This window comes from Heteronotia binoei, chromosome 3 (genome assembly GCF_032191835.1).
Source record: "Heteronotia binoei isolate CCM8104 ecotype False Entrance Well chromosome 3, APGP_CSIRO_Hbin_v1, whole genome shotgun sequence".
Classification (NCBI taxonomy): Eukaryota; Metazoa; Chordata; class Lepidosauria; order Squamata; family Gekkonidae; genus Heteronotia; species Heteronotia binoei.
Window position 1 is genome coordinate 149,412,249 of NC_083225.1, and position 27,665 is coordinate 149,439,913.

Here is a 27,665-nt window from a genome sequence, read left to right on the forward strand (position 1 = left end):
TGATGAGTGAAGGGTAGGAAGAGAGCTGTGGACTCCTTCCTGTCATAATTGGTGTAAGGAGAGATGTTGTAGAAGGTGCTGGATTTTTAAGGATTCTGCTCCAAGGCAACTTTAAATAGTGTGTCTGATAATATTAGCTGGGGTCTGGCTGAAGCCCTCCTGCTCTTCCTAATCTAATTTCCATTTTCAAAATGGTTTGTGTGCATTTCTCCACTCCCTTAGTGTCTCTTTTAAGAAATGCACAAACTGAGGCAAGGAGATGCTTGTAGATCTAGGAAGTTCTTATTAGCCACACGTATTTAGTCCCACAGACAGGACCTTCCCTGAGCTGAATGTTCTCCTCCCAAAAAAGAGGAGGGGAAATCTGCAAGAGATGAGCCCACAGCAACATGATGCAGTGTTTGCACTAAGAATCTATTTTGATATTGTTTCAAGCCTTAGAAATTTCAGCTTTCCGTACTGGAAATTGATAGGTTAAACCAGCAGACTACCAATCTGGTTTATTATAAAAGTCCTTTCAGACAAATCCTGTAAGCATTCATTTTTTATAAGGATTTGTTCCATAGTCATGCCTCAAAAATAAAATAAAACTGTAATATAATCTGCTGCTCCTCTTCAGCAAAAATTCATAGTTTCCAATAAATATTCTTCTCCCATGGGAGAGAAAAATGGTATATGTCTGCTGTACAGTTTGTACCCTGTCTACAGTACAATGTCCATGGTTGGAGTGGGACAGAGGTCAATATATACATACATAGCACCAGATAATACCCTCAAATTACAAGGGCTTCAAAATATAGAGGAGTCTGTAAGGCATCTGCAATGCTAGTTTGGCTTATTTCACTTCATGAACATGCGTGTTACAGAGAAGGCCAAAGTTCAATATTCATGCCGTCCTTGGAGAACAAGAAGAAACATGTTTAGGCTGCTGTGAAAGGATCTGCACATATGGCCACTTGTGGTTTAAACAGCTATTAAGATGCAAGCAGGGTGTGGTCAAAGGTGAATTTTTTTTTCAGTAAGGGTATCCATGATGGTAACTTTCATGGTGACGATAGTCATCTTGGTATCCTTCTTGGTACCCTTGGTGATAACCATGGTATCCATACCCTGCATATTCATCTTCTGGGCATCGCATCCCAAGTGACTGCTGAATGGCCATTTCCTGTCGTCGAAGCTGCATTGAGTCGATCAGATCATAAACGATCACCATGGACCACATTGGGGAAGGGTACCAGGATTTGACATTTCCATCTTTTCCAACCAATAGCATGGAGAAATATTCAGGGCTGATCTGGAAATAATTGCGAATGTCTTTCACCAAATGAGCAGGAAGATCTTCTCTGTCCACGCTGGAGCTCCCTGGGGAATGAATCAGAAGTAATGTCAGCATCAGATATATAAAGTGAATACAATATATGTAAAGTGAATGCCATGTTCTACGTTAGTTCTCATAATGTAGCTCCTTACCATGTTCACAGCAGTGGAATTATAATAGTTGCAATAGGATTTTTTTTTCTTTTACAACCTTCTATTGCTCCCTCCTATGCAAAGACTCTTTCCTTTGAAAAACTAAGTGACAGCAGCCTGCCATAGCTAGCAGCTAAAGCCCAGAAGGAATTTCTCACCATTAATGGGGTACAGTTCCAGCACTCCGCCAACATCATCTCCAAGGCCTAGCAACTTGAGGACAGTGATGTGACGCAGACCTGTAGAAGGAAACAAACAGAATGTTGCAGGGCTTTTCAAGTACACAAAAAGTAAAACTGCTGGAATGCAACACAATAAATGCATGCTCAAACACCGCCTCCTCATTCTAAAAGCATTCATACATAGGGTTGATTCTTTAGAAGGGAGATTTAGTCAGATTGCCATCCTAGAATGTAGGTGAAAGATGTACTATTGTGTGGGTTGTATGGCAAGTGTGGAGATACTTATCTCTCAAATGACTTGAAAATTAAGCTTTTAGAAACCCATTTGGGCTGTTCACAAAGAGCTGAGAGGAATACTAAGAATCGTGCCTTAACAGCTTGCTGGTATTCCTTATTGATCATAAGACTCAGAAACTAAGTAGGGTAAGCCCTGGTTAGAATTTAGATGGGAAACCCACCACAGAAGTCCAAGGTTGCTGCACAAAGGCAGGCAATGGCAAACAACCTCTGATCATCTCTTGTCTTGAAAACCCTATGGGGCCATGATAAGTCAGCTGTAACTTGATGGCACTTTCCACCACTATTCCTCAGTGATGTGGATGACCAATGCAATGAAATGCTGAAAGGCCCTGACGGAACTTTACAACCAAAAGGCATTAAAAAAAAACTTTAAAAAAATGTCTGCCCTCTTTTTCCAAGGCTTCGAGTGGCTCACAATGACAGATCAAAATTCTATTCATATTTGCTTCCACCAAAATATATTTGTCACAAACATGTCCCCTCAGCAAGCCTTAAAATGGGGGTCCTCAAAGTCTGCATATGGGTGCTGATGAAAAGCAGTTCTGCCCTGTAGTATGCTATGTAAGGGTTACATTGCAGGGTAGCATGGAGTAGTGTTACTAGGATCTGGAAGACACAGGTTTGAATCCCCATTCTGTCATGGAAGCTCGCTTAATTACCTTGGGCCAGTCATTCTCTTTCAGCCTAACCTATCTCACATTATTGTGAGTATAAAAGGAAGAAGTGGACAATGATGTAAACCACTTTGGGTCTGCTTTGGGAAGAAAGGTGGGGTATAAATGAAGTAAATAAATAAACGTTTGCCAGTTTTTTACAGTGCACACTTAGGTAAGCACTCTCCACACCAGGACTGTGCATTGCTAATGGTTGCTGACAAAAAAACTATAAACCAGGGGTTCCCAACTTCGTGGCCATAGTGTCCACAAAGTGTTTTAGAAAGTGGGAGGGGCTAGGTTGGATGTTTGCCCAGCAGGGCTTCTGATTGGCTGTGCAGATTAAAAGGCATCCTGTTAAACAGAGCTTCTGCCTGGAATGTTGAAGTCTTACTATTACAGTTACTGGTATCTACAACCTCACACGCTGACATTTTGTGGTGGCTCTGCCTCCTGTGGCAACCATTTTGTAACTGGCCCCTCTCCCAAGGCAGTGCCATGTCAGAATTTCAAAGGTGCCTTTGGGCATAATTCATGTGCAAAAAGACTTGAAAAAAATTACAGCCATTCCATAGAGTTAATTTAATGTTCTTCATGTGTAGAATGTGTGACATAGTTCTCAGACCATACCCAAGTATATATTCTCTAAGATGAATGGGATTGCATTGGTCATGCAATCTAAAGGTATGGAATTCTGTATCGTTGGATGATCAGATCTGGCCCTCATGCTGAAGAATGATGCTAATGAGCAGCTTATAGCCAGAAAACAAGGGAATTGTGTTTTATAACCTACCAAAATTGCAAGCTTGTCCCACAAGGGCAGAAACTTGCTGTGAATAGGCCCAGTCTTCATCACTGGGAGCAGATATAACTAGAAGCCTCCTTCTCCATCGGAATCTGCAATGAAAAGAAGATGTGCAAAGTGGAATTAAGACCCATGTGCAAAACATTGGCTGAGGTCATACAGCCCATTTCTGACAACTGAAGAGCCATTAATATACAGGAAGAGCACAATTTCCACCAGTCCCTCCTCCCATTGCAGGTCCTCAGTTTGCCAGCTATACTGTTCACAAGGGTTGGCTGATCCTGAGGAAGCTGTAGTGGGAAAGTGATGTAGGAAAATTCTAGTCTGCAAGTTCTGCTCTGCTTGCAGATTCCATAGGATCAAAGCTTCAGTGAACAGACATGACAATGAGTGTTGGAGCCATGTAGCAGAAGCAGATAAAACACTGGAATGGGCGGAGGCCTTGTGAAATCAGGCACATCAGATTATTATACTGTGGGTGGTCTGGTTTCTGTGTTCAGAAACTGTCCCTACAGTTTTCAGCCCAAAACTTGCCCACTGATTGTGGCATAAACAGTTGTAAATCAGAACCATCACAGTCACATGAAGCCTTGAAGAATGAGAAAGTGGACTCAAAAGTGGATGAGATGGAATATCCTAAACTTTCTCAAGGAAGATGAAGACTCTCTTCCTATTTAATGCAGCTGCCTCTTACTTCCACTGACTTTGGATCATATCCTGTCCTGGCAAGTACCTCCACAGCTAAGCAACTGGTTAGGAAAGAACTGAGCACATCCTGAATACAATTTCTCTCCCCCACCTCCACCCCCGCACATGAGTATCCTGCCAGTAGACTATCAGTAAAGGCAGCATAGGTAGAAAATACGTACATTCAGCAAATTATGAGTAAAAGTCCTGAACTCGCTAAACACATTATAAAGTAGCCTAGTTCTAGATTTTATTTCAAATTACTCTAATTTTTATTTTATTTATTTTAATTAATTTATATCCCGTCCTCCCCGCCTAGGCAGGCTCAGGGCGGCTCACATAGACATGGATGTGCATGAGTAAATACAGTGATACATTAAAAACCATAGAACATAGAATAATATAAAAACATAAAATACATAAAATATTTCGGTGCTATGATCTTAGTTTTCGATTCTCTGTAAGCCAATCTTAAGTTGTCTTCTAAGCTTTAAACTATTGCCAGCTGCATAACAGTACTAAGAACTGTGTTAAAGGTTCAGCCCAATCCACAGTCCTGTATATTTGAAGTAAGAATATGTAAACTTTGCGCATTATTGGTTCTAATGGCATAAACTCAGCTTACATTTACATTCTTCAGTTGTGGATGAGGCCATTTGTGAACATAAGGAAGCAATAGCACTCAAGTACCATTTTGGGTTTCAGGTAATCCCATTTTGTTGTAAGAATTTCAAGTTTCTGTAGACTGGCAGCACAAATCTCAAGATACTTTTTCCACTTGAGTCCTTCCTCCCCTTAAGAGACCACCTTCTGTTGCCTTAAGCAGGAAAGTGGATGGGTGGGTGGGGTGACACATTTGTAGTAATGAACAACTGGGTCATTTTACACTTTCAAAATAATATTCCATTTCTACAGAAGTACCTAAGCTAACTGGGTTTAGAGGAATGTACTGAGCTACACAGGAATTTTCATAGCTGGAAATGGTCTTTTAAATGGCTGCATATGTTTCTGATTTGCAGAGGATGCCTCAGCATTTTTGTTTATTTCTTGCACTTCTTGTACTTATTACTTTCTCTTTTTTAATGAGGGACCAGTTCTTTCATTATTGAGTAACTGAGGGTTGATTCAGACTATGTTGTAGATATGTTTATACCTTGTCTACTGCACGTATCTAAGTGAAAACTACTGTTTGTAAATGGGTCTGTAAAGACATGGAGATGTACATAAGGGCACAAAGAGGCAGGTAGTGCATGTTATGTCCAACATGGGATTGTCACTGAAAAACAGTATTCTGGATCTGGACTGGTTCCCTTCCCTCTTCCTGTATCACGCAGGATTACAGGTACTGTGCCAGGACATAACCAGAATCTTAAAGCCCAGATAAAGGCCTGCTGAAAAGAGGGGTGTGGATATGTTTCTTTCCAAAGAACAAACTATATGAAAATAATGCATAAGTGGCTCAAAGGCATGGACTATATAGGTAGGGGTTTAGCCTACATGGTATTATTTCTCAGCCTCAATAACATAATGGGCGCAAGCCAGCATGGAATGTGAGACAACCTGGCAAACATCTTAGTAGAGAGTGGCCTGGCCTCCACCAAGAGGAACCCTATTGGATGCAATAAATAGACTTTTCTTATATACACACACTCATAATGGCAAGGATCCAACTAACTCATATTGGAAATATAGGGGGTGGAATCAGGGAATTAGTTAGTTGAGGGGCAATTGTGGAGTGATGCTGACTGGGGCTGGGAAAGAACTGGAAGTGTCCATTCCTCTCTTCTTCCACTGTCAAACCTGATAGGTCATTTGCTGGTTTATAACAACACTCAAAGCACAGACATTTAAATCCTGGGAATAGAGTCTGCAGTCCATGGTAAGTTCAGACAACACTATCGCCCTTGTTAAATTTACTGGGGCCATTTAAATGGAGACAAATTAAAGTTCTGCCCCTACTGAGTCTGGAAGATTCTCAGCATTGTTTAGTTGTTCCCTTTGCTAGGGCTTCAACTTACAAATTAAGAACAATCAACATCATTACTCTGAATGCTTTGCCCAGAAGAGCAATGGCTGAGAAATGATGCTGCTTCCTGCTGTTTCATTCAAGGGTGAGAGGTAATTATAGCAAACAAATTAGTGCTGCCAACATTCCGAGATTAGGGAGGGCTTTCTTTTAAACAAAATCCACTGGTGACCATTATGTCTGGTGACATTCCCATTTATAGATATTCTGTTTCTGTAGTCCTCTCAACTTCTGCCTTTGAATTAGAAGAGATATCTAAAGGCAAATGACATTGTGTGGTTTCCCCTCCCTTTGAAAGGATACAGACTTCACTGTTTTGGATACATATGCATTTCCTAATTATAGCTGTTCCAAGTGGTCTAAAGTAAAAATGGCCCAATGCTAGAAGAGTAAAAACTGTCCTGAAAATTTAAACGCTAGTTCAAAAAGGCCACTTAGAATTTACAGGCATCGTTCTCAATCAGACAGATCCATCTCTCTTGGTATTGATATGAAGTTGGCTCAGCTGGATATTCAGAAAAAGCCTAATAATAGAACAGAATATTCTTCACTTTGAGGGTGGTCTAACATTTACCGTTGTTTTACAGGAACAGATTAATGTCTCAGTTAAAACAATAGTAACTGCTTCTGGCATGAGTCATCAGCAAAGTGTACTGTTCCACTAAAGTCGTTTCTTGTTGCTCACTCTAACCATTTCCTTAGTGTTCTCAGCACCCCAGTCATTTTCATGGCAATTCACACTAACAATGGACTGATTAAAAAGGCATGCATATTATTCAATATTTTATCTTTCAAGCCCAGTTCACCTAAACAGCAGATGAGACAGAACATTTCCTTGACTGCTCTACATTGGACTGCAAATCCTAGACTGGCTGGTTGAATATTTACACGTGATAAATGTTCTCTTAACATACAATGCTAGCATGTCAATGTCAGGGTAGGCAAGCCAACAACTCTTCTATATGGCATTTAAGGTACTGTGTACATGGAGTTTTTATACGGAGAAATATTCAGTCATCTGTAGTCTGACATTTATAAGTATGAGCTGACCTTCTGTTCTGCTTTCCTACCCAAACTTAGGGCCAACCCTCAGCTCCACACACAGCATGGAGAAATCCACGTGTACAGTTATGTATACACTGTCTTCTGCTATGTACAATATATGTACTAGGAAATTTATCCAGTAGTAGTATTAAGGAACAGAACAACACAATTGCAGATACTTTCTAAAAACACAACTATGGAAATTTTCCTGATTCAGGTTGCAATAAATCAGAGAAATAAGAAACTGCCAAAACGCAATGTGAGGTTCACCTACCAGAAGGCATCTATTGCTAATGAAGGGAGCTCAAACTGCCTCAGGCTCCTCTGGATCTTACCCCAGTGGACTTTCACATTCACACACACACACCCATTCTGGGTGATCTGCACTCCCCAAGAATTTTGAGTCAGAAGGTCTATGCAGCTGCCTAGTGTAAGCCTGCACTCGACAAGTATGAAATTTACATAATTAAGAAAAATTACTAGGAAGTCTGGCATAGAATCAAAGTTGAAAGGGGCCATATAGGCCTTATAGTCCAACCTTTTGCTCCCTGACAAGTGTTCATCCAGCTCACCACCTCCCTAAACAGCTGAGCTACTCTTACTGTAAAAAAAAATGTTCCTAACATCCAGCTGGTATCCTTCCATCTGTAAACCCATTATTATGAGTCCTATCCTCTGCTGCCAAGAGGAACAGCTCCCCGCTCTCCTCTAAATGACAACCTTTCAAATATTTAAAGAGAGCAATCATGTCCCACTTCAAGCCCTTCTTCTCTAGACTGAACGTCCCCAAGTCCCTCAGCCTTTCCTCCTAGGGCTTGGCCCCTGATCATCTTTGTTGCTCTCAGCTGCACCTGCTCCATTCTGTCCACTTCCTTTCTGAAGTGAGGCCTCCACTACAGCACATAGTACTCCAGTTGTGGCCTGACCAATGCAGTGTACAGCAGGACTGACATATTCTGATCTGAATGCTATACCTGTGTCAATACAACTCAAGATCACATTAGCCTTAAGAACATAAGAGAAGCCATGTTGGATCAGGACAATGGCCCATCCAGTTCAACACTCTGTGTCACATAGTGGCCAAAAAACCCAGGTGCCATCAGTGGGGCCAGGACACTAGAATCCCATTGTTGCCCGCCCCCCCCCCCACAAAGCACCAAGAATACAGAGCATCACTGCCCCAGACAGAGAGTTCCAACAATACGCTGTGGCTAATAGCCACTGACCTCTGTTTCATATGTTTATCCAATCCCCTCTTGAAGCTGGCTATGCTTGCAGCTGCCACCACCTCCTGTGGCAGCGAATTTCATGTGTTAATCACCCTTTGGGTGAAGAAGTACTTCCTTTTATCAGTTCTAACCCAACTGCTCAGCAATTTCATTGAGTGTCTACAAGTTCTTGTATTGTGAGAAAGGAAGAAAAGTACCTCTTTCTCTACCTTCTCTATCCAATGCATAATCCTGTAAATCTCTATCATGTCACCCCTCAGTTGACCTTTCTCCAAGCTAAAGAGCCCCAAGCCTTTTTTGCTGCTGCATCATACTGACTACTCAAATTTAGCTTACAGTCCACGTGTACCTCAAGATCTTGTTCACACACACTGCTGCCTACAAGTCTGTCCCCCATCATGTATGCTGGCTTCTCATTTTTATTACTCAGATGTAGAACTCTGCACTATCCTTGTTGAACTACAATTTATTCACATCTGCCCAGTTTCCCCGGGTGTTCAGATCTTGTTGAATTCTATCTCTGTCTTTTGGTGTGTTCATTACTCCTCCCAATTTTATCCTATAAGCAAATTTCATAAGTACTCCACTCCTATCATCCAGATCATTTATAAAAATATTGAAAAATACCAAGCCCAGCACCACATCCTGTGGCACCCCACTGGATCCTCCCTTCAAGCATAGCTCAAGACTTTCAGAAAATACCTGGACAAAAAGTTTTCCAGGGATTGTTTCTTGTCATCTTTGCAGACAATGCCTTCCCGTTTCTGCTTTTCCATATCTTTGATACGTGACTGGAAAGTATCAATCAAATCAAACACTGACTTCATTGCTATGGGCACTTCATAATATTGCTGTAAAAGGAAAGGACAAGAATGGGTTGCATCACAAAAAATTCCTTGACATCTTCATTTCTGTTTCAACTTAATCATCAATAGCAACTAGTTCTGGTATATTAGTACTGCTGGACTATAGGAGGTTCAACGGCTGAGTGCCCGTACTTCAGGCAGATACAAAAGTGACAAAGAACATAGGGCTGTTGCCAAAAATAGCAGCCATGTGTTGAGGCAGTCCTCCCTTTGCATAATGGCTAGTAGAATTTACATCTACATGATGTTGCACCATCTTCCAGATTTTTGGCTACTCCATGACCATCTAACATTCTTCATTAAGTTTAACACATCACAGAATCAGCCCATTCAAGGATTCATGACTTGTTTTTGTCTGTTTTATAATAACCTATGGCATTTACATCCATTTTTAAAAATATATAATTTTTTTTCAAGTTTTGATCCTTTAAAAGATCATCAAACACAAGACAGAAAAACATAAAACTGTATCAGCCCACTGATTTCCTCTGGGGTTCCAAAAATACAATAATGTGACTGTAATCATTGACCAAAAGCATAACCAAATTCCCAGATTACATGTTGCCAGTGTTACTGTTATTAGCCATCAACAATTATAAAAAGGGAAATTATTGAACAGTTGCAGAATTAAGACAGAGTATGGTTTAGACCCTATTATTACTACTTAGATCTTATTACACAAGTGCAACAGAGCTAATGGAAAACAACTATCCAACCTCCCCTTCTGTTACAGCATGCCATGCTTTCTGAAATCATTCCTTCAGGAGTTGCTTGACCCCTGCCCCTGAACAGCAGGGTAGAGGAGAGAAGTGGCTTGTTTCTGTACTGGTACACTGTTTTAATTGTAAGCCAGGTCAAGCAGAATTCCAAATATGCAGCACCAAAATACCCTAAATAAATAAAATAAAGTGTGTGTGGTAGAGGGGTCTGCAGTGGGACTGAGGAATTGGGGGAAACCACTTTCTCCCCCTTCCATAAATAGAAACATCATTCACAAGAGGAAAATGTATTTAGAATCTAAACTTTACAAATGCCTGAGCCACAGCCACAAAACCCCCCCAAAAGAATGATATAAGAGACTTCGGGAGGAGATTTATCATAACAAAAACAAGATGTCTGAATGCACATATATGTTGCTAAAGATAAAACTGAAAATGCCTTCAGCCCTTTTGTAAAGATATAAGTAAAACCATGACCTAGGGCGTGCCATCTTCAAATGCAGATGTATTTCTTACTATTAGAACAATAGGATGTGTCTCCAAAGGCCAACAGCTTCAACACCACTTTTTTTTTCTACTAGCACAATTGTTCTGTTCTGCCCTGACTTGCCCTTCGATCCAGTCCTGCATCTAGCCTTCCTTTCTGCCAGTCCCCGTAGTGTTCATTATTCCAGTGCTTTTCCCAAGTTAAATCTCCCTACCTTGGCCCTCATGTCTATGTCTGTCAGAACCATGAAGAAGTCATTGTATGTCATTCCATATTCTCTTCTCAGCTCATTGATGAGATGCTGGTCCACTAGGTCTTCATCCTCTATCACTTTCATAGGTTTCTCATTGTCTTCAAGTAAAAAAAAAAAAAGGATAAGTGAAGCAAGATTAAAAACAGAACATCTTCATAAGCAGACATCTGAGAGCTATTCTTCTGAATGTAAATGGAACCCAGATGGAAGTAATAAGAATGCTCTTGAATCAAAATAGATTGTGCAGAATTTAAATCAGCATAACATTAATCAGAGGTATGTAACCCTGGGATTCTCTCTCTTTCTGACCGATTTAGCTTCAGTGATAATACTTTAAAACTCACATCTCACTAAGAACCAGACCATAAGGCACCTGCTAAGAAGAAGAAGATATTGAAGAAGAAGATATTGGATTTATATCCCGCCCTCCACTCCGAAGAGTCTCAGAGCGGCTCACAATCTCCTTTACCTTCCAATTCCCACTCTGCTGTGGAAGCTCCTTGGGTGACTGGGCTAATCAAACACTCTTAGCCTAACCTATCTTACAGGGTTGTTGTGAGAATAAAATGGAGTAGAAGAGAATTATGTAAGCTGCTTGGGTTCTCATTGTGGAGAAACACAGGGTATAAAGGAAGTAAATAAAAATCAGTATAGTTGAAGATGGAATTTGATAACGGAAGGTTGGTTGGCTGGTGGGAAGAAGAAAAAGAAGCAACAGGGAAAGAAGAAGAAGACCACAGATTTATACCCTGCCCTTCTCTCTGAATCAGGGTCTCAGAGCAGTTTACAATCTCCTTCCCCCGCAACAGACACCCTGTGAAGTGGATGGGGCTGAGAGAGCTCTCCCAGAAGCTGCCCTTTCAAGGACAACTTCTACAAGACCTATGTCTGATCCAAGGCTATTCCAGTAGCTGCAAGTGGAGGAATGGGGAATCAAATCTGGTTCTCCCAGATAAGAGTCCATGTAATCAACCACTTCACCAAACTGGCTCTCTAGAAAAACATATGGGACTGTTGTCAGGAGGAGGGAAAGATGGAATAGTGCAGGGAGGGGATACAGGGGGGAGTGAGGTTACCCCCGATAAGTCCTGTGGGTTCCCTACTGCACAATGGGGCTCAGTGGCCACCACTGCACAACTGGGCCAGAGTTTTCCAGAGGGAAGGACGGAGAGAAAGCTGAAGACAGGAGGGGAGATAGAGGTAGGCTGGCTGGTGGGAGGGAAGGAAGGAAGGAAAGAAGAAAGCAGGAAAGGACTGAGGCTTTGGGGGCTGCCAGGGAAGGAAAAAAGGAAATAGTGGGGAAAGGTTGAGATATGCCCCCCCCCCCGTCTGCAAGTCCTTGTGGGTCCCCTGCTTGGTGGTACTGTTTGCAGAAGCAGTTATTTGTAGTCTAATTCTAGTCTTTGGTATTTAGATATATAAGATTTCACCATACTATATAATCCTTTAAAATAGCACCACTTCAGACCAAGTAGGCTATTCAGGTAAATTTAGTCATAATGGCTTGGATCCAACAGAAGAATTCTTGGAAGGTCTTGGTGGAACAGATTTTTCCCCACCTTCACTTTTCCGAAGCAGCCTGCTGTTTGTCCCAAGACTCATCTCTGAGGATCAGGGTAGCTTTGCAAGCAAAATCAAGTAAAATTGCCACATTCTCACTCTTCTTTTGACTTCTGCCAGTGGAGGAGGGAGCAGATGGCTATTATACACATATAATTGATAGGCTGGGTTGGGGGGAAATAGCTTTACTGAGGGGAACAGTTAAGATGCTGTTTCCAGGTGTTTTTTTTTAATGAGTCTAGGTAAGCACACCAGAGACACAAAGACAAAAAAAAATGAAAAAATGAAAAATTGACAAAACGTCAAGTAGCTGCTTCTTTGACAATACATACTGTGGACTAACAACAAAAATGGTTTAGATTTCTGTTTTAAAATCTGCCTTCCTATCCATTAAAAGCTAGCCCCAGTCAGAGGGTAAAGTTCTAGGTAGATTAATAGCCTTATCCAGTTAGTCTTTTTAGAAGCAACAGTGGTATATCAGCTGTATTCTGAATTCGGGTAAGGATAGCAAAGTGGGGTGCGGGACAGAGGGATGACAGTCAAAGAGGATTCTGGAGAGTCAGTGTGGTGTAATGGTTAGAGGAGACTGAGGTTCAAATCCCCACCCTGTCATGGAAGCCTACTGGGTAACTTTGAAATAAAGTTTGAGTCCAGTGGCACCTTAAAACCAACAAAGTTGAATCGTGGGTATTAACTTTCATGGCCTTGAGTCAGTCACACATTCTCTACCTAACCAGGGCCAGCTCTAGACTGTCTGGCACCCTAGGCAAGACTAACTTCTGGTGACACCCCCCCCCCCGGACTGATAATGTCACCAAGTCACATGGGGGGTACTCAATTTGTCACTCCCAGAAGGCTGGTGCCCTAGACCAGAGATCCCCAACCCCCGGGCCAGGGACCGGCACTGGGCCGTGGCCTGTTAGCAACTGGGCCATGAGTTACATAATTATTTCATTATATATTGCAATGTAATAATAGAAATAAGATGCACCATTGTATCATCCTGAAACATTCTCTGCCCCCCAGTCTGTGGAAAAATTGTCTTGCACGAAACTGGTCCCTGGTGCCAAAAAGGTTGGGGACCACTGCCCTAGACAATCGCCTAGTAGCAGGGCCAGCCCTGCACCAAACCTAACGCACAGGGTTGTTGTTGTGATGATTAAATGGAGGAGGGGGGCCTGCTGTAAGCCCACTGGGTCCCCATTAGGGACAGAAGTGGGGTATAAATGAAGTTAATAAATAAGAAAGCCAGGCAAATAAGAGTGGAAGTGTGGAAAAATAGCTGGTAGAGGAAGCAGCTTTCTTTCATTTTATGCAATTGCTTAGATTTTACCTCACAGGCAAAAAAGCTCACAGTTTAAGGCTGGCCACAGCCCCATACTTAGTCCAAATTCAAAATTCTAAGCACTTCATTTAAATACTGGGAAGCATGATCCTCTCTTCAACAGAAACAATAACAACTGGATTTGAGAGTGAGGAGAGGCTAAATGACTTAGTTAACATAAACTAGTCCATTTTTTGAGTGTTCACAATTAACTGCCTGCTTCCAAATGTCTGCAAAATAAGCCCAACATTCATTACAGAAATATAATCACTCAGTTACACAAAGATTAGGAGATATGAGGAGTTTCTAGCTCTGAACCCAATGACCTTTAGCCCCCAATGTGACCCAGTCACACTTCTCTGCTTTCTGCTGTTCCACCAGCTTGATAAACAAGCACAGGCATACTCCATAAATTTGACCATGTTGCCTTGGAAAAGCAGACTGAAGAAATACCAGAGCCAGCTATGCAAATACAAAAGGGGAAAAAATGAACCATGTTACCACAACAAAGAAACTCTCATGTTTTAACCTTAGTTACATAGCTCCCTTTCCCAAAAAGGAAAAAAAAGGAAGGGCTTTCCTTAAAAAACAAATTAACCTAGCTGGAAGTGGTCAATCTTCATGCGGCTATTGTTCATGGTGCCAAAGATGGTGACGACTGAGATTTTTCTTGTTGCCATTTTGCAAAAGCTTTCCAGGTATTCATCTCTCTGTTGAACGTACATGGTGTTGTCAGCCTTGGGAGTTGTGATCAGCTAGCAAATGACAAGATAACAAGACTTCAGTCATTTGAATAAAGTATTAGTATCAGAAGTAATTCTCAAATCTGACTCCACTCACAAAACTGAAACTTTGTGGGCTATGTGATACATTGGGAGGGATGGTGGCTCAGTGGTAGAGCATCTGCTTGGTAAGCAGAAGGTCCCAGGTTCAATCCCTGGCATCTCCAACTAAAAAGGGTCCAGGCAAATAGGCATGAAAAACCTCAGCTTGAGACCCTGGAGAGCCACTGCCAGTCTAAGTAGACAATATTTAATTTGATGGACCAAGGGTCTGATTCAGCATAAGGCAGCTTCATATCAGTCATTGGAACTGGCATCCCCCAATGCATTTTCCAGCCCTGCCCCATAGTAGACATACAGCTCTGAGCTAACCACTTGGATTCAAATGAACAAAGTTTGAGCTCAGCGACACCTTTAAGGCCAAAAATGTTTAATTCTGGGTATAAACTTTCATGTGCGTGCACACTTCATCAGATGGCATCGGTTGAGACACACAAAACTTATACCCGGAATTAACTGCTGTTGGCCTTAAAGATGCTTCAGACCAACATGGCTACCCACCTGAATCCAGTTGGATTCCTGTCTGAGCAGAAGGCATTCTACCTGTCTGGAGTGGGGAAAATCCCATCTGCAGCCCCCACATGTTCCCAAAAGCTACTCTGAATTGTTCCCAACCATCCAAAGACAATTGTGGGGGAACAGGATCAATGGCTAGTCTCACCCAGCCAGCAGTGCCTTCTGCTTTGCTCATACCATGGGATGGGAGCTTTGCATCCAAGCCAGAGTGAATTAACATCCCTGTTTTGTGTCTCCAGGAACTACCACTGGGATAAGGAAACGGAACTATGTTGATCCCCATGGCAAACACAACATGTAACTCAGTTTAGAGATTTTCTGTGCAAGGGTTAACAAACAAGTGAGCCTTCCTCAGCATGCTACAAGCAGAACTAGGGTGTCTTGCTGTGAGTAGAACAGGAGAAGCAGTAGAGCCCTGATGCTTTCATTAACCAAAGAGTAAGGCTCATGATCCGCATTCTACCAGTCAAATTCACCACCCCCTCCACAGTCCTATTTTGCCATTGGGTGGCAACATATCTCAGGCAGCAGTTCCAGAGGAAAACAGCCACTGGTCAGCCTTTTCTTTTTGAAACTATAATAGGCTTTAATTTCTCACGTAGCAGCAAACCTAGTATTTGTATACTATTTCTATTGAACTGAATCTGACCATGGCACTTGACAGTAATCTGTCTTTTGGTTGCAATGCACAGAGCCATGAGGCCAGGCCAGGGTTGGAATAAGATCTGTGAGATCCATGATTCAGTTACCATTTGTAAAAGTTCTAACGAAGTGCAATGATCAAGTAGCTAAGCAGAGGTCCAAAAAGGTGGTCAGTTGCACTGAGTCCAAGAATTATGCAAAGGAAGACAAGAACAGAACATACAGAGAGAAGAAACAGGCAGCTGGAATCTTATCTGAGACTAGGTAATCCTGAGAAGTATATAAAAGGCCAGTTAGAGGAATGAAAGGAAACAACTGCATACTATTTTGTGACACCATAATACTCCCTTTAAAAACATGAGCTTTCATGCTGTCCTTCAGTTCATAGCGTTGTGAGACAGAAGCGTCTATTCACAAGTCTGTAGTACAGAGTTCCAGTCATAAGACTGTGAGTGCTTCATAAATACAGCTTTAGTAAGAATATAATATAACATTCACTGCTCACCCAGATAGCAGCCCAAGAAAGTATTTGGACAATACAAGTGTGATAGCTATCTGCATAGCATTCTAACAGTTTCGCTGGTACTGTGAAATTTAGAGAATATGTTATAAGCAGATTTTGATTATCCAAAATGATCCTCTCTCTCCCTAGGTATTTGTATGGCCAGTCATTTGATAGTCAGCAATAAAAAAATGATTTTTGATTATTTGTGGCATTACAGTCCCTAGAATCTATATGATCTCACTGCCTGCCTGGGCCAGAAAGTAAAAGTTTTGTAGTTAGACTATAGGACAAAGAATGAAGACAGGTGAAACTTGTATGTTGCTAGAAAAGGCTGGCTAAACTTCTCTGGCTCTTAGAAGCAATTTCTAAGATAATGGGTATCTTAGTGCCTGATAATGGGTCAGGCACTGCCTGCATGTGTCTGTGCTTCCTACCTGCTCAACCTGCACACTTGTAAATAAATGGTACATTACAAAAGGAACATAAATCTCTAGTGAAATCTTGCATTAAGGGTCAGCACAGCACGGTATCTACTGTGGCTGGCTCAGCAGCAGGGCAACCACTCACCAAGACACATTTGGCTCATCTGCTCTCACCAGTATTGGCAGATGGTTCTACTCTTGTTTCATATAGGCTACCAGGGTGTTTTCCCATGCCTTGCTGGGAGCAGTCATGAGAAAGCCACACTCCACTGCCTTCCCCTCTCTTTCTAACACCTTTGACAGGAACAATCTCTAAGGCCTGGCACAATCTTCAGACTGTTCTGAACAGTAATTGGAGGAGGGAGGGGAACATGACTCTCTGGGAGCACCTTTTAACCTCCATGGATGCTGGCAAGACTAAAAGCAGCATTCAAGAGTCCTACTCCACTCCCTTCACCACGAGGGGTGGCAGGCTGAGCACAAGGAAACCAGATGGCATCTTGCACAGCGAGCACCCCAGAATCTGGAGGTAGGCCACTTTCTAATGCTGCCACCGCATGGAAACTGACAATGTAAAAGGTTAATTCAGAACTTCCTAGCACTGGAATGTGGAGAATAAAAAATCCAATGCTTTCACCAGTGCCTGTTTATATCAATGACATTTCTATCCTGCCCAATTTCCAAAGAGCTCAGGGCAGAATTTGTAATGGCTTTTTTAATCTTCACAACTCTCTGTAAAGTAAATTAAGCTGAGATCGAGGTAGGCTGCTCTTGAGCTTCATGTCTACAATTGTGATTTGTAAGCCACCCTGAAACACTTTTTGATGGTGGAAAAGGCAGGGTATAAATTGTAATTTTTAAATTAGTAACTAATACTTTAGCTATTTTAGTATTCCCTATATATAGATTCAGCTCCAATTTATATTGTTTATGCAAAGATCATTTCAGGCTACTTGAGATCTGAGCATAGATTTACGTATCATAATATACAAATGCTTTTAATCCAAAAAAGAATGATTTTCATCACTGCTCCAGAATCATGCAATAATTATGTGAAATGCTTAAAATGTACACCCAAATCCTGAAAATGTCAATCAGAAAGAAATTACATGTCCAGTTAATGTTCCCTCTAAGCTGTGGAGTCTTGTGAGCAAAAATTCTGCTTCGTGAGCTATTGGCATTAAAGCTGTGAGCTACTACACAAATTAGTTTGCTCTGGGGTCATTTTTCCTAAGATAAAACTGTGTGAGCCCAAGGCTAAAAAACTGTGAGCTAGCTCACATTAACTCAATTTAGAGGGAATACCAGTCCAGTTTTCTGTCAAGGGGTTGGGGCAAATCTGACCAATTCTTGTAAACCATTTAAAAAATCCACTCTGAAACCATAGCTCTAAAATGAAATGCTGCCTTTTTAAAAAAAATAAGCAAATATTAAAAAAAATTAATAAAAGGGTTTAATTTTAGTATACAGCCTGGGCAAGTCCTGGGTGTGAACAGAGGGCTACGTATGTGATCCACAGTCTGTATTTCACCACCACAGTCACAAAGAAAAACAAGGTACCGGTAATATTCTAAAATAGACTGTCCTGAAGCAAAACCACAGGCACAAGCAGCAGGTGGCAGGTTCAAGTCAGCAGTGAATCCAAATTTAGAGCAGGCTTCTGTATTAAATTTGCTTCCTGTTGTTTTAGCCCCTTCTTTTGAGGCATTAACAAATTGATCTGCAAATACTCCCCAATGAAAAGGCTTTAAAAAGTAGCTAATTTCTAAAAAACAATTTGCCATTAAAGACACATGAGAAATTTTGTTCCCGTTGAGCTAGCAAGTCTTTCTTTCCTTTTGTACCCTTAGAAACTCATTGATTCATGAATCTTGAGCAGGAGAGGCAAGTCTTTCTCTGGATTGATCAAAGCATCACCAATCACCAGAATGAGAATCCCCTTACTGACTATTGAGGTTTTGAATTTAAATTAAAACCAGAACCTTAAAATTTTTCTCCAGTTGCTGACAATTCTGTGCCTCTACCTCAAAAAAAAGACCTCCTAGAGCCCTAGATATCCACGGATCAATTCTCCATTATACCCTATGGGCAGCAGTCTCCGTAGGGTATAATGGAGTGCCCAACAGACATTTCCTTCCCCCTCTGCTTTCTGATAACCCTAAGGAGGGGGGAGAGCCTCAAAACCAGGGGATCCCCTGCCCCCAACTGGGGATTGGCAACCCTGATATCCCCTAGATTCCCAAAACAGAGATTATTCACCTTTATATGAAATGTAGCATAGAGTTGAAAGGCACATGAGACAAACTAAGCTGGTTTGGGTTTGGTTTGTGCTTGGCTGAGAAATCTCCTTAGAACATTAGTTATGTTTGAATTAAACATCTAACAAATGTAGAATTAAACATCTAAGTGTACCTGCCTCCCTCCACAGCACTGATATTCAGAAGATTTAGGCTTACCAATCCCCAGGTCCCAGCAGGGGTTCTACCACTTTCCCAGGCTCCTTCCCGCCCCTAGTCAGCTGGCCGGCAGGGGGAAGCCCCGCCCCCACAGCCACCATGTGACTTTCCACCTCTGGAGGCTTCAGTCTCCGATTGGAAAGGCTTCCTCTTGGGATGGTATGTCTGTTTTACTTTGAAGAAGCTGGCAGCAACTCGTGAGTAGAGATGCCAATCCCTCGCTTCAGAATCACCAGAAAGGGGAGGGGAGAGAGAGGGGAGGGAAATGTCTGCTGGGCACTTCATTATTCCCTATGTGGAGATCGATTCTCATAGGAACATAAGAACATAAGAGAAGCCATGTTGGATCAGGCCAATGGCCCATCCAGTCCAACACTCTGTGTCACACAGTGGCCAATATATATATATACACACACACACATACACACACATTCTATGACTAACAGAACAAAAAAAACCCAGGTGCCACCAGAAGGTCCATCAGTGGGGCCAGGACACTAGAAGCCCTCCCACTGTTGCCTCCCTAATCACCAAGAATACAGAGCATTACTGCCCCAGACAGAGAGTTACATCAATACCCTGTGGCTAATAGCCACTGATGGACCTCTGCTCCATATGTTTATCCAATCCCTTCTTGAAGTTGTCTATGCTTGTAGCCGCCACCACCTGCTGTGGCAGTGAATTCCATGCGTTAATCACCCTTTGGGTGAAGAAGTACTTTTATCTGTTCTAATGCAACTGCTCAGCAACTTCATTGAGTGCCCATGAGTTCTAGTATTGTGAGAAAGGGAGAAAAGTACTTCTTTCTCTGCCTCCTCTGTCCCATGCATAATCTTGTAAACCTCTATCATGTCATCCCGCAGTCGACGTTTTTCCAAGCTAAAGAGCCCCAAGCGTTTTAACCTTTCTTCATAGGGAAAGTGTTCCAACCCTTTAATCATTCTAGTTGCCCTTTTCTGGACTTTTTCCAATGCTTTAATTTTTTTTGAAGTGTGGTGACCAGAACTAACACTTCTGCCCCAACACCTGATACCTATCAGAAACTAGGGGGGAAGTCACTGTTCTCAATAAGAATTCCTCACAGTTCCCATCTTCTTTTTGGGGAGTCTTTCCCTCTTCAGCTGCTACCACCTCTAGGTTTTATCTGCCACTCTCTCTGTTTGATAATAGGAGGAACATCAAATAGGGCTATCTGGTTAGCTTGACCACAACAGTCAAGACACATAGTCAGTTTTTATATCTTAAACAATTGCAAACTTTATTCTTCTGAAACATCTCCAGAGGGCAGATAGGGTATAATGGGAAATTGATCTGGAGATATCGGGGGCTCTGGGGGGCTGTATTTTGAGATAGAGGTATCAAATTTTCAGTTTAGCATCTACTACCTCTCTCCAAAATACCCCCCAAGTTTCAAAACAATTGGACCAGGGGGTCTAATTCTATGAGCCCCAAAAGAAGGTGCCACTATCATTCATTATTTCCTATGGAAGGAAGGCATTTAAAAAGGTGTGCTGTCCCTTTAAATATGATAGCCAGCATTCCCTTGGGAGTTCAATTATGCTTGTCACACCCTTGCTCCTGGCTCCACCTCCAATGTCTCCTGGCTCCACCTCCAAAGTCCCGAGATATTTCTTGAATTGGACTTGGCAACCCTAAGAAGATTGCTGCCTCTAAAGTTCCATTTAGTTATCATGGCTAATAGTTCTGCCTTCCATGAATGTTTCTAATCCATGAATTTGTCTAATCTGATAGGGTTTTAAAAAAGATCTATATGACAGCATCTATCTCATAAACTCAAAGGTCTCCAAATAGAGTTGCCAGGTCTGTATTGGAAAATACCTGGAAACTTCAGGGGTAGATCCGGGAGACAGCAGGGTTTGGGGAGGGGAGGGGTCTCAGCATGGTACAATGCCACAGAGTCTGCCCTTTAAGCATCTATTTTCTCCAGGAGAGCTGATCTCTGCCAGCTGGAGATCGGTTCTAAAAGCAGGAGATCCGTAGGCCCACCTGAAGGCTGGCACCCCTATCTCCAAAGCATGTTTTAGAGGATCAGAATCAAGCTGTAGGCTCATGAAATCCCTCACCCATACCTCCCACATAATACCATTGCTTTCTTTTCAATTTCCTGTTTTGAGATAATGATAGTTTGCTGTGGCATCTCAGTCAGCATGCTTTGTTCAATGCTGTCCCTTCAAAACCAGAATCTGAAAACATATTCAAGCCAGGATTTCCACTTCTGGTTTGGAGAGAAAGCCCTAACCACAGTTTGCTGATTCAGACAGCATATTATGGAATTATGGAAACAGAAAATTGAAAAGAAAGTCACATTAAGTAGCAAGACAGTGAGGAGGAGGGAGACTGTCAGACCACAGTTAGGGTTGCCAATTGCCAGGTGGGGCATGGGGATCTCCTGGAATTATAACTGATCAACAGAGGTCAGTTATCCTAGGGAAAATGTCTGCTTTGGAGGGTGGACTCCATGGCATTTATCATCACCTGGCAATGCCTAGTAACCAGTGGAAAGTGATAGGAGGTACAGCAGTGAAAGGAAGTACGGCACATCACTTCTGGTAAAAACCCTGGAAGTAACATATGTAAGCTCTAGGAATTGCTGAAAAGTCTATGGTCCCCACCAGCGATTTCTAGCACTACCCTATGCCACTTACAGTTTCTTACCAAAAATGATGTGATGTTGCAGCCAGCAGCCAGTTTGGTCTTTCTTTCCCCCACTGCCGAGTGGGGGGCAATGGGAATGGGGGGCAGGGGATCTCCCACCCAGACCAGGGACTTGGCAATCCTGATGGCATTATATCCCACTGATGTCTCTCCATTCCCCAAATCCCACCTTCTGTGGGCTGCACCTTCAAATCTCTAGCAATTTCCCAGATGAAGTTGGTAACCCTTGTTCATTTCCAGTCCCTCAGACTTCAGAATGTTTCTTTATCATGGCCCCATCATGATAGTAATCAGGGCGTTTTTTGTAGCAGGAACTCTTTTGCATATTAGGCCACACACCCCTGATGTAGCCTGTTCTCCTGGAGCTTACAGTAGGCCCTGAACTAAGAGCCCTATAAGCTCTTGGAGGATTCCGCCTTTCCTTCATTCAGTTATAGCATTCAAGAAGAAGAAGACTGAAGATTTATACCTCACCCTTCTCTCTGAATCAGAGTCTCAGAGCAGTTTACAATCTCCTTTATCTTCTTCCCCCACAACAGACACCTCGTGAGGTGGGTGAAGCTAAGAGAGCTCACAGCAGCTGCCTTTTCAAGGACAACCACTATGAGAGCTATGGCTGACCCAAGGCCATTCGAGCAGCTGCAAGCGGAGGAGTGGGGAATCAAACCCGGTTCTCCCAGATAAGGGTCCGCACACTTAACCACTACACCAAACTGGCTCTCCAAGATACAAACAAGTCCCCTGGTCAGACAGGTAAGCAGAGCAGGGCTGTCTTAACGCATGGGCCTGATGGGCACTTGCCCATGGGCCCCATGAGCATAGGGGCCCCATACTAATTTGTGTATGATTCAGTACTAATAACCATTTACATTTTTATTTCTGTGAGTAGTTGTCATAGGGGCCCAGTACCCTGCTTTGCCTGGGGCCCATAATGCTGTTAAGATGGCCCTGAAGCAGAGGGCAGAATGCAGAAAGACAGAAGGAAAATCATGCTGAAAAATTAAAAAGGAATTATTTCCCAAAGAATATGGGTCATGCACTATTTTATGACTTCCTGGTCTGTGTACATTGTGAAAAAGTAAACATTAATCCTGCACTTTAGAAAAATAATGTCTATGGGTTTTCCCTACGTGGGGACAACACTGTGAGAAAAAACAACCTGTAAAATGGGACTGAATTGTCACAACATGCCTTCAAGATGAATTCCATCTGCCAACAAAAACATCTGAGCATATTGCTTCATGTTCTCTGAAAAATAATTTTCAAGAAGAACTTGCTAATACATGCAGTTAATCTTCAAAGATGAAACACCAGATTGTGCTGCTTTTGAGCATCACAAGCTCACCACAACTTGATGATATTCTGTTTAACAGAAAAGTAATTCTATACACTTTATCAACAATATTATAAGGCATATGTTTGCAAATACATATGTTCATGCCAAGGAACAATGCCAAAAACAATTGGACTGATTCCAAAATGTAGAAGTCATCAACATTGCTGTGAAACAGATGTTGACTGGAAGAGCATGCTGGGAGTTAGAATATACATGAAAACAGTGACAAGACAACCATGAACTCGCTGAACATGCAAAATCCTCATTTGAACTTTTTAAATTCATTGCCCTGAATTAATGAGTTACAGATTCTGCCATCTATGGATTCCTAGTGGTTAAGAAAAAAAGTTTTCTGGCAACTTATATAAATTATTGAGAATGGTTTCTTCATAAAAGGCAGCACATTATTACATCACATGCTATTTGGACTATGCCGGAGTCAGCCTAAAAGTCATAAAGGTATTTATGCTGAACTATAGGTTCTGCACATTACTTACCCATCCTACACAACCAAGCACACATAGTCAGAGACAGTATTCCTTCCTACTGTTCATGTTGAGAGAATGGCTTACCTGAACTTCAAATAAATTGTGTACTGTTAATTTAATATACCTGACACCTGGGAACATGACCTGTTTGGGGTTACAACCTGGAGTTCTCTCAGAATAACAACTGATCTCCATGCCACAGAGATCAATCCATCAGGAGGGAATGGCAGGCACAGAGGGTGAACTCTATGGCATCACATTCCCACTGAGCTCCCTCCCCTCTCCAAACAGCACCTCCATATCTCCAGGTATTTTTCAAGCTGGGGGTAGCAACTCTACCCCTATTGCCAGGGGTCATGGGAACTCTGTGGGTCACCAGGCAGAAGGAGATGCAGTGAGGAAGGAACTAAGGCAAAATCACCCTCACCTTGCTCTTGCATCAAGGGAGCTCTTGCTTGACTTTGTCTACCAAGCCTAACTCCCATGATATCTTTACAGAGTTTGTAGAGGGTTACTAAGAAAGGGAATGCAATCAAAATCCATCAGTTTATGTACCATCTATTTCTAACCCTCACCATCCAACTGCTTGTGCAGAGACCAGGAATGGTACATTCACATGATATCAAGAGTCCATAGTTTTGCCAGGATCCTATGTTGCAAAACACTTAGCATAATGACCAATTCAGCTCTCAGACAGGATGGACAGCCTAACCAGGTATAGGGCATAAGACAGAATAGCAACAGAACTTGTTCACTCTGGTGGCATCTATTTTCCCGCAAGGGAGAAATTGATGAAGTTAGAGCAAGTGAGAGCCTTTTTTGCAAAACAAAGTAAAGTAAAAGAAGCCTGCAAGAAGCTGAGATGGTATTTTGCCTGGTATCATTAGAGATGAGTTATGTAAAAGTGGGATGGGGGTGGGGTTACTAAGAAGCTAACTTTTGAACTGACCTTATGCAATTAATGTTCATGAACACAGTACTTACCAGAAGTCGCCTTTTGCCTTCAAAGAAATCCAAAAGGTTTGTTACAGTTTTCCTTGAGGCTTGTGTGAAAGTCTTGGCATTGGATTTCAGGATCCCCCCATTCTCAGCTTTGCTTCCCTTCTTATTCTTCTTGTTGCGCTCTTTCTCTTGTTTATTCTTCTTTTCAGCTTTGTCCTTCTTGGCCTGTTTCTCACTTTTCTTGTCAGCTCTCTCTTTCTTCTTCTTTTCAGATTTATCTAAGCGCTCATGTTTCTTTAGATCTTTCCCTTTCTTTGGTGGTATATTTCCCGCTGGAACTTCTTCCTCTAAATGGGGAACTGAAGGCTGCCCTGGGTCATATTTATCCTCATATTCATTGCTCAGAATTTTGTCTTGGGCTTTCTTTTTAGGTGGCTTGCTTTTAGCAGGCTTGTGTTGCCCACCTGTGACACTGAGATCCCTACTGCTATAGTCCTTCCTGTCTGTACGGTTGTCTCTGTATCTGCCAGCACTGGACCGTGTGTAGTGTTCAGAGGGGTTTGTTGGAATCTCTGTGTAGGTGTCATAAAGAGTGGCTTTACTGGGTTTCCTAGTAGTTGTCATCTGTCTCTGTGTGTGGCCATGATGTTTTTCTCTGCGGTTCTCTTTCCATGAAGGGGAGTAGAAATCCTCTGTATCTCTTATGCGAGGGGCGGTTGCCTCAGGTGCTGTGGGAAGCAATGTGTGTGGTTTTGTGGTCCAGGTGCGCTGTGTAGTAGGAAGAGTTGTGGTAGTGGTTGTAAGCCTACTAGCTGTTGTCACTATTCTGCTGACTGGTCTTGAGGTTATGGTTGTGGGAGCAGGGATGGTCGCTCTAGTAGTAGGGGGAGGATGGGGAGGCACTGTTGTTAAAACTTTCTTCACAGTTTTCACTTTTGTTGGCTGAAAACTGCTTTTTCTTAGATCTTCTTTCCGTGCTGAAGACTGGACATGCCCACTACTTGGCGTTGTTCTTGCGTTGTTACTGCCATTGTTACCTTCTTCAACCACTTGGCCTTCCACTCCAGCTGCTTTGCATTTCTGGATGAAGCCCTTTTGCCTCATCTTCTCAATTTTCCTAATAGGGCTCTGGTCAATGATTTCATATATGGCCTCCAGCCTTACTGGATAAGGGTATCTTTCCTCCACTTGCAATGTCTTCTTCAGAAGAGCCATGCCAAATTTTCCTTTCTCTAGCTTCACAAAGTTCATGAGCTTAGGAATCAGGCTTGGATCTAGTGGCTGCTCCAGGATTTTCCCTTCAGTGGTTATCTTCCTGACTTTCCCTCTCTCTTTGCCTTCCTCATGAAACAAGATAATCTGCTGGACATGCCTCTCGGCCAGTTCACAATAGACATCATTCTTCAAGAGACTCATCATGAGACGGTAATAACCATCAGAGGCATGGGGAGCAGAGATGATCCAGACTCGGTTCTTTCCAGCAAAGCTGGCCAGAATATTGGGAGAACTCGACCCAGATGGGAAGCGCACTGTGCGTGAATGGTACACGGTTGATGCTCCTTCATCCTTAATCATTTCCGGCTGAGGCCTCTGTATCTGCCGTACTCTAGCCCCACCATTCTTCGCCTGGACATGAGCATCATCTTCCAGGGGAATGGCTTGTGTGACTTTGGACTCCAAAGAATCTCTTTTGACAAGGGGACGCTGCTGAAACCTCAAAAACCTGTGAGACACCTTTGTTCTCTTGAGCTGTGAGGCAGGTCTGCTGTCACTCCTGTAGGCCAGAGGCACTTTCCTGACTCCATAGCTCCTTCTCTCTGCTTGCCTCAAGGGCTTTTGAGAACCACACACTAGCCACGCAGCCGACAATACAATTAAGCTCACAACTGGCGTCCAGTTCATTGTGGGACTGATTTTGAAAACAAAAAGGGAGGGGGAAGTGTTAATGACCACATGGAATGTTCATACAGACTTCAGATGTGCAACCTGCTCATTTTTTCTCCCACACCCTAAGAAAGCTTGCTAATCTTATTGAAATACTTTTAAACTGTTTTTTTGATTTTCTTTAGTTGTTTCACCTGATCAGAGCCCTCCAAATTTGCCTAAACTTGTTCTTCTTCCATGGGCATACAGGGTGAAACCAACCTGTCAGTGATAACAATGAACAAAAAGTCTGAGTCCAAGGCACCTTTAAAACCAACAAAGTTTTATTCAAGGCATGAGCTTTCAGATGCTCCCACACTTCCTCAGATAAGGAAGAAGAGCTTTGGTTTGGCATTTGGAATAATTTAGATTAGAATGAAGAAAGATGCCCTTAAATGGGGGGGGGGGGGGCCGGTGGGAATGATTGAGGGAGGCAATCACCAATGGAAAATGTGGATCTTTTGCTACAGGAAAACCCAAAGGGGCTATGTAACCCACAGATGTAACACACACAGATACACGAGTTGGCCTCAGGGCAAAGGAGCGTTAACACTTACCCTTTCGTAAAGTTCCACTTCCAGAATTGGGTCTTTCCCCCCTTGCAAAAGTCTTTCTTTAGACCGAGTGGCTGGCCATGTAGGTCTGCGGCAGGCAGCTCAGCATTTTTTCGTTCTACAAAACAAGACTCCGGGGAATGTCCGGTTATGGCTCCCCTCTTCACACACACACCCCTTTCTTTTACCAAGCCGGGTGCAGTGAACGGGAATTCTCTAAGGGATCTTTGCTTCTCCCCATCTAGCCGCTGCTCTGCCTTTTCTCAAGAGCAGCCACGCTGAGACACATTTCGCTTTAAGCTGAGCCGCCGCTTGCTTGATTCTGTTTCTCTTTTAAAGTTCCATGATCCTCCCCAGCGGTCCCGTCCTCCTCAGCGGAGCGGAGCGCCTTTGTCTCCAGAGAGCCAAAGCGTCAATATTTCCCAGGCAGGACTCAAGCGCACCAAATGTAAGGCTGAGGAGAGGGCTTCTCCTCACCTTGCTTTCCCTTTCTGATCTTCTCTCCCTCCCCTTCCTGAGTCCCTTCTCTTCTCCCTCGCTCCCTTCTTCCCCCACCCCTCCGTTTTTGTTTTTGGATCTCCTCCCAGAAATGTCAGGATAACTTCACAACAGCAGCCACTGGAAATCGGTGAAGCCTCGGTTTAACAGATCAGCAGAACGCCGCCTCCCTCCTGCCACAAGTTTGGGGGGGGGGGGGGGGGGATGTCATACAGGATGAAATGCTACACATGATCATTATAAATCACTTTTTGGGTAAG

General features: G+C 42.7%; 1 protein-coding gene across 3 annotated transcripts; it reads right to left on the bottom strand.

Moving 5' to 3' along the window:
* Positions 1–393: 393 nt before the first annotated feature.
* On the bottom strand, positions 394–27,573 carry CCDC80 (coiled-coil domain containing 80). 3 transcript variants are annotated; one of them, XR_009555199.1, is made up of 9 exons: positions 26,911–27,573; positions 24,473–26,339; positions 14,204–14,360; positions 10,683–10,819; positions 9,099–9,247; positions 3,399–3,502; positions 1,629–1,709; positions 735–1,362; positions 394–702 (listed from the first exon to the last, which is right to left on the bottom strand). XR_009555199.1 is itself a non-coding variant. In XM_060234625.1 (8 exons), the coding sequence occupies exons 2-8, from the start codon at positions 26,330–26,332 to the stop codon at positions 1,016–1,018; spliced, it is 2,835 nt and encodes a 944-aa protein (XP_060090608.1). In that variant the 5' UTR covers positions 26,333–26,339; positions 26,911–27,573; the 3' UTR covers positions 394–1,015. The 3 variants fall into 3 exon arrangements, 2 of the variants coding, with proteins under 2 accessions (XP_060090608.1, XP_060090609.1); XM_060234625.1 differs by having other exon boundaries at positions 394–1,362; XM_060234626.1 differs by having other exon boundaries at positions 394–1,362; positions 26,907–27,573.
* Between the last annotated feature and the right edge of the window lie 92 nt (positions 27,574–27,665).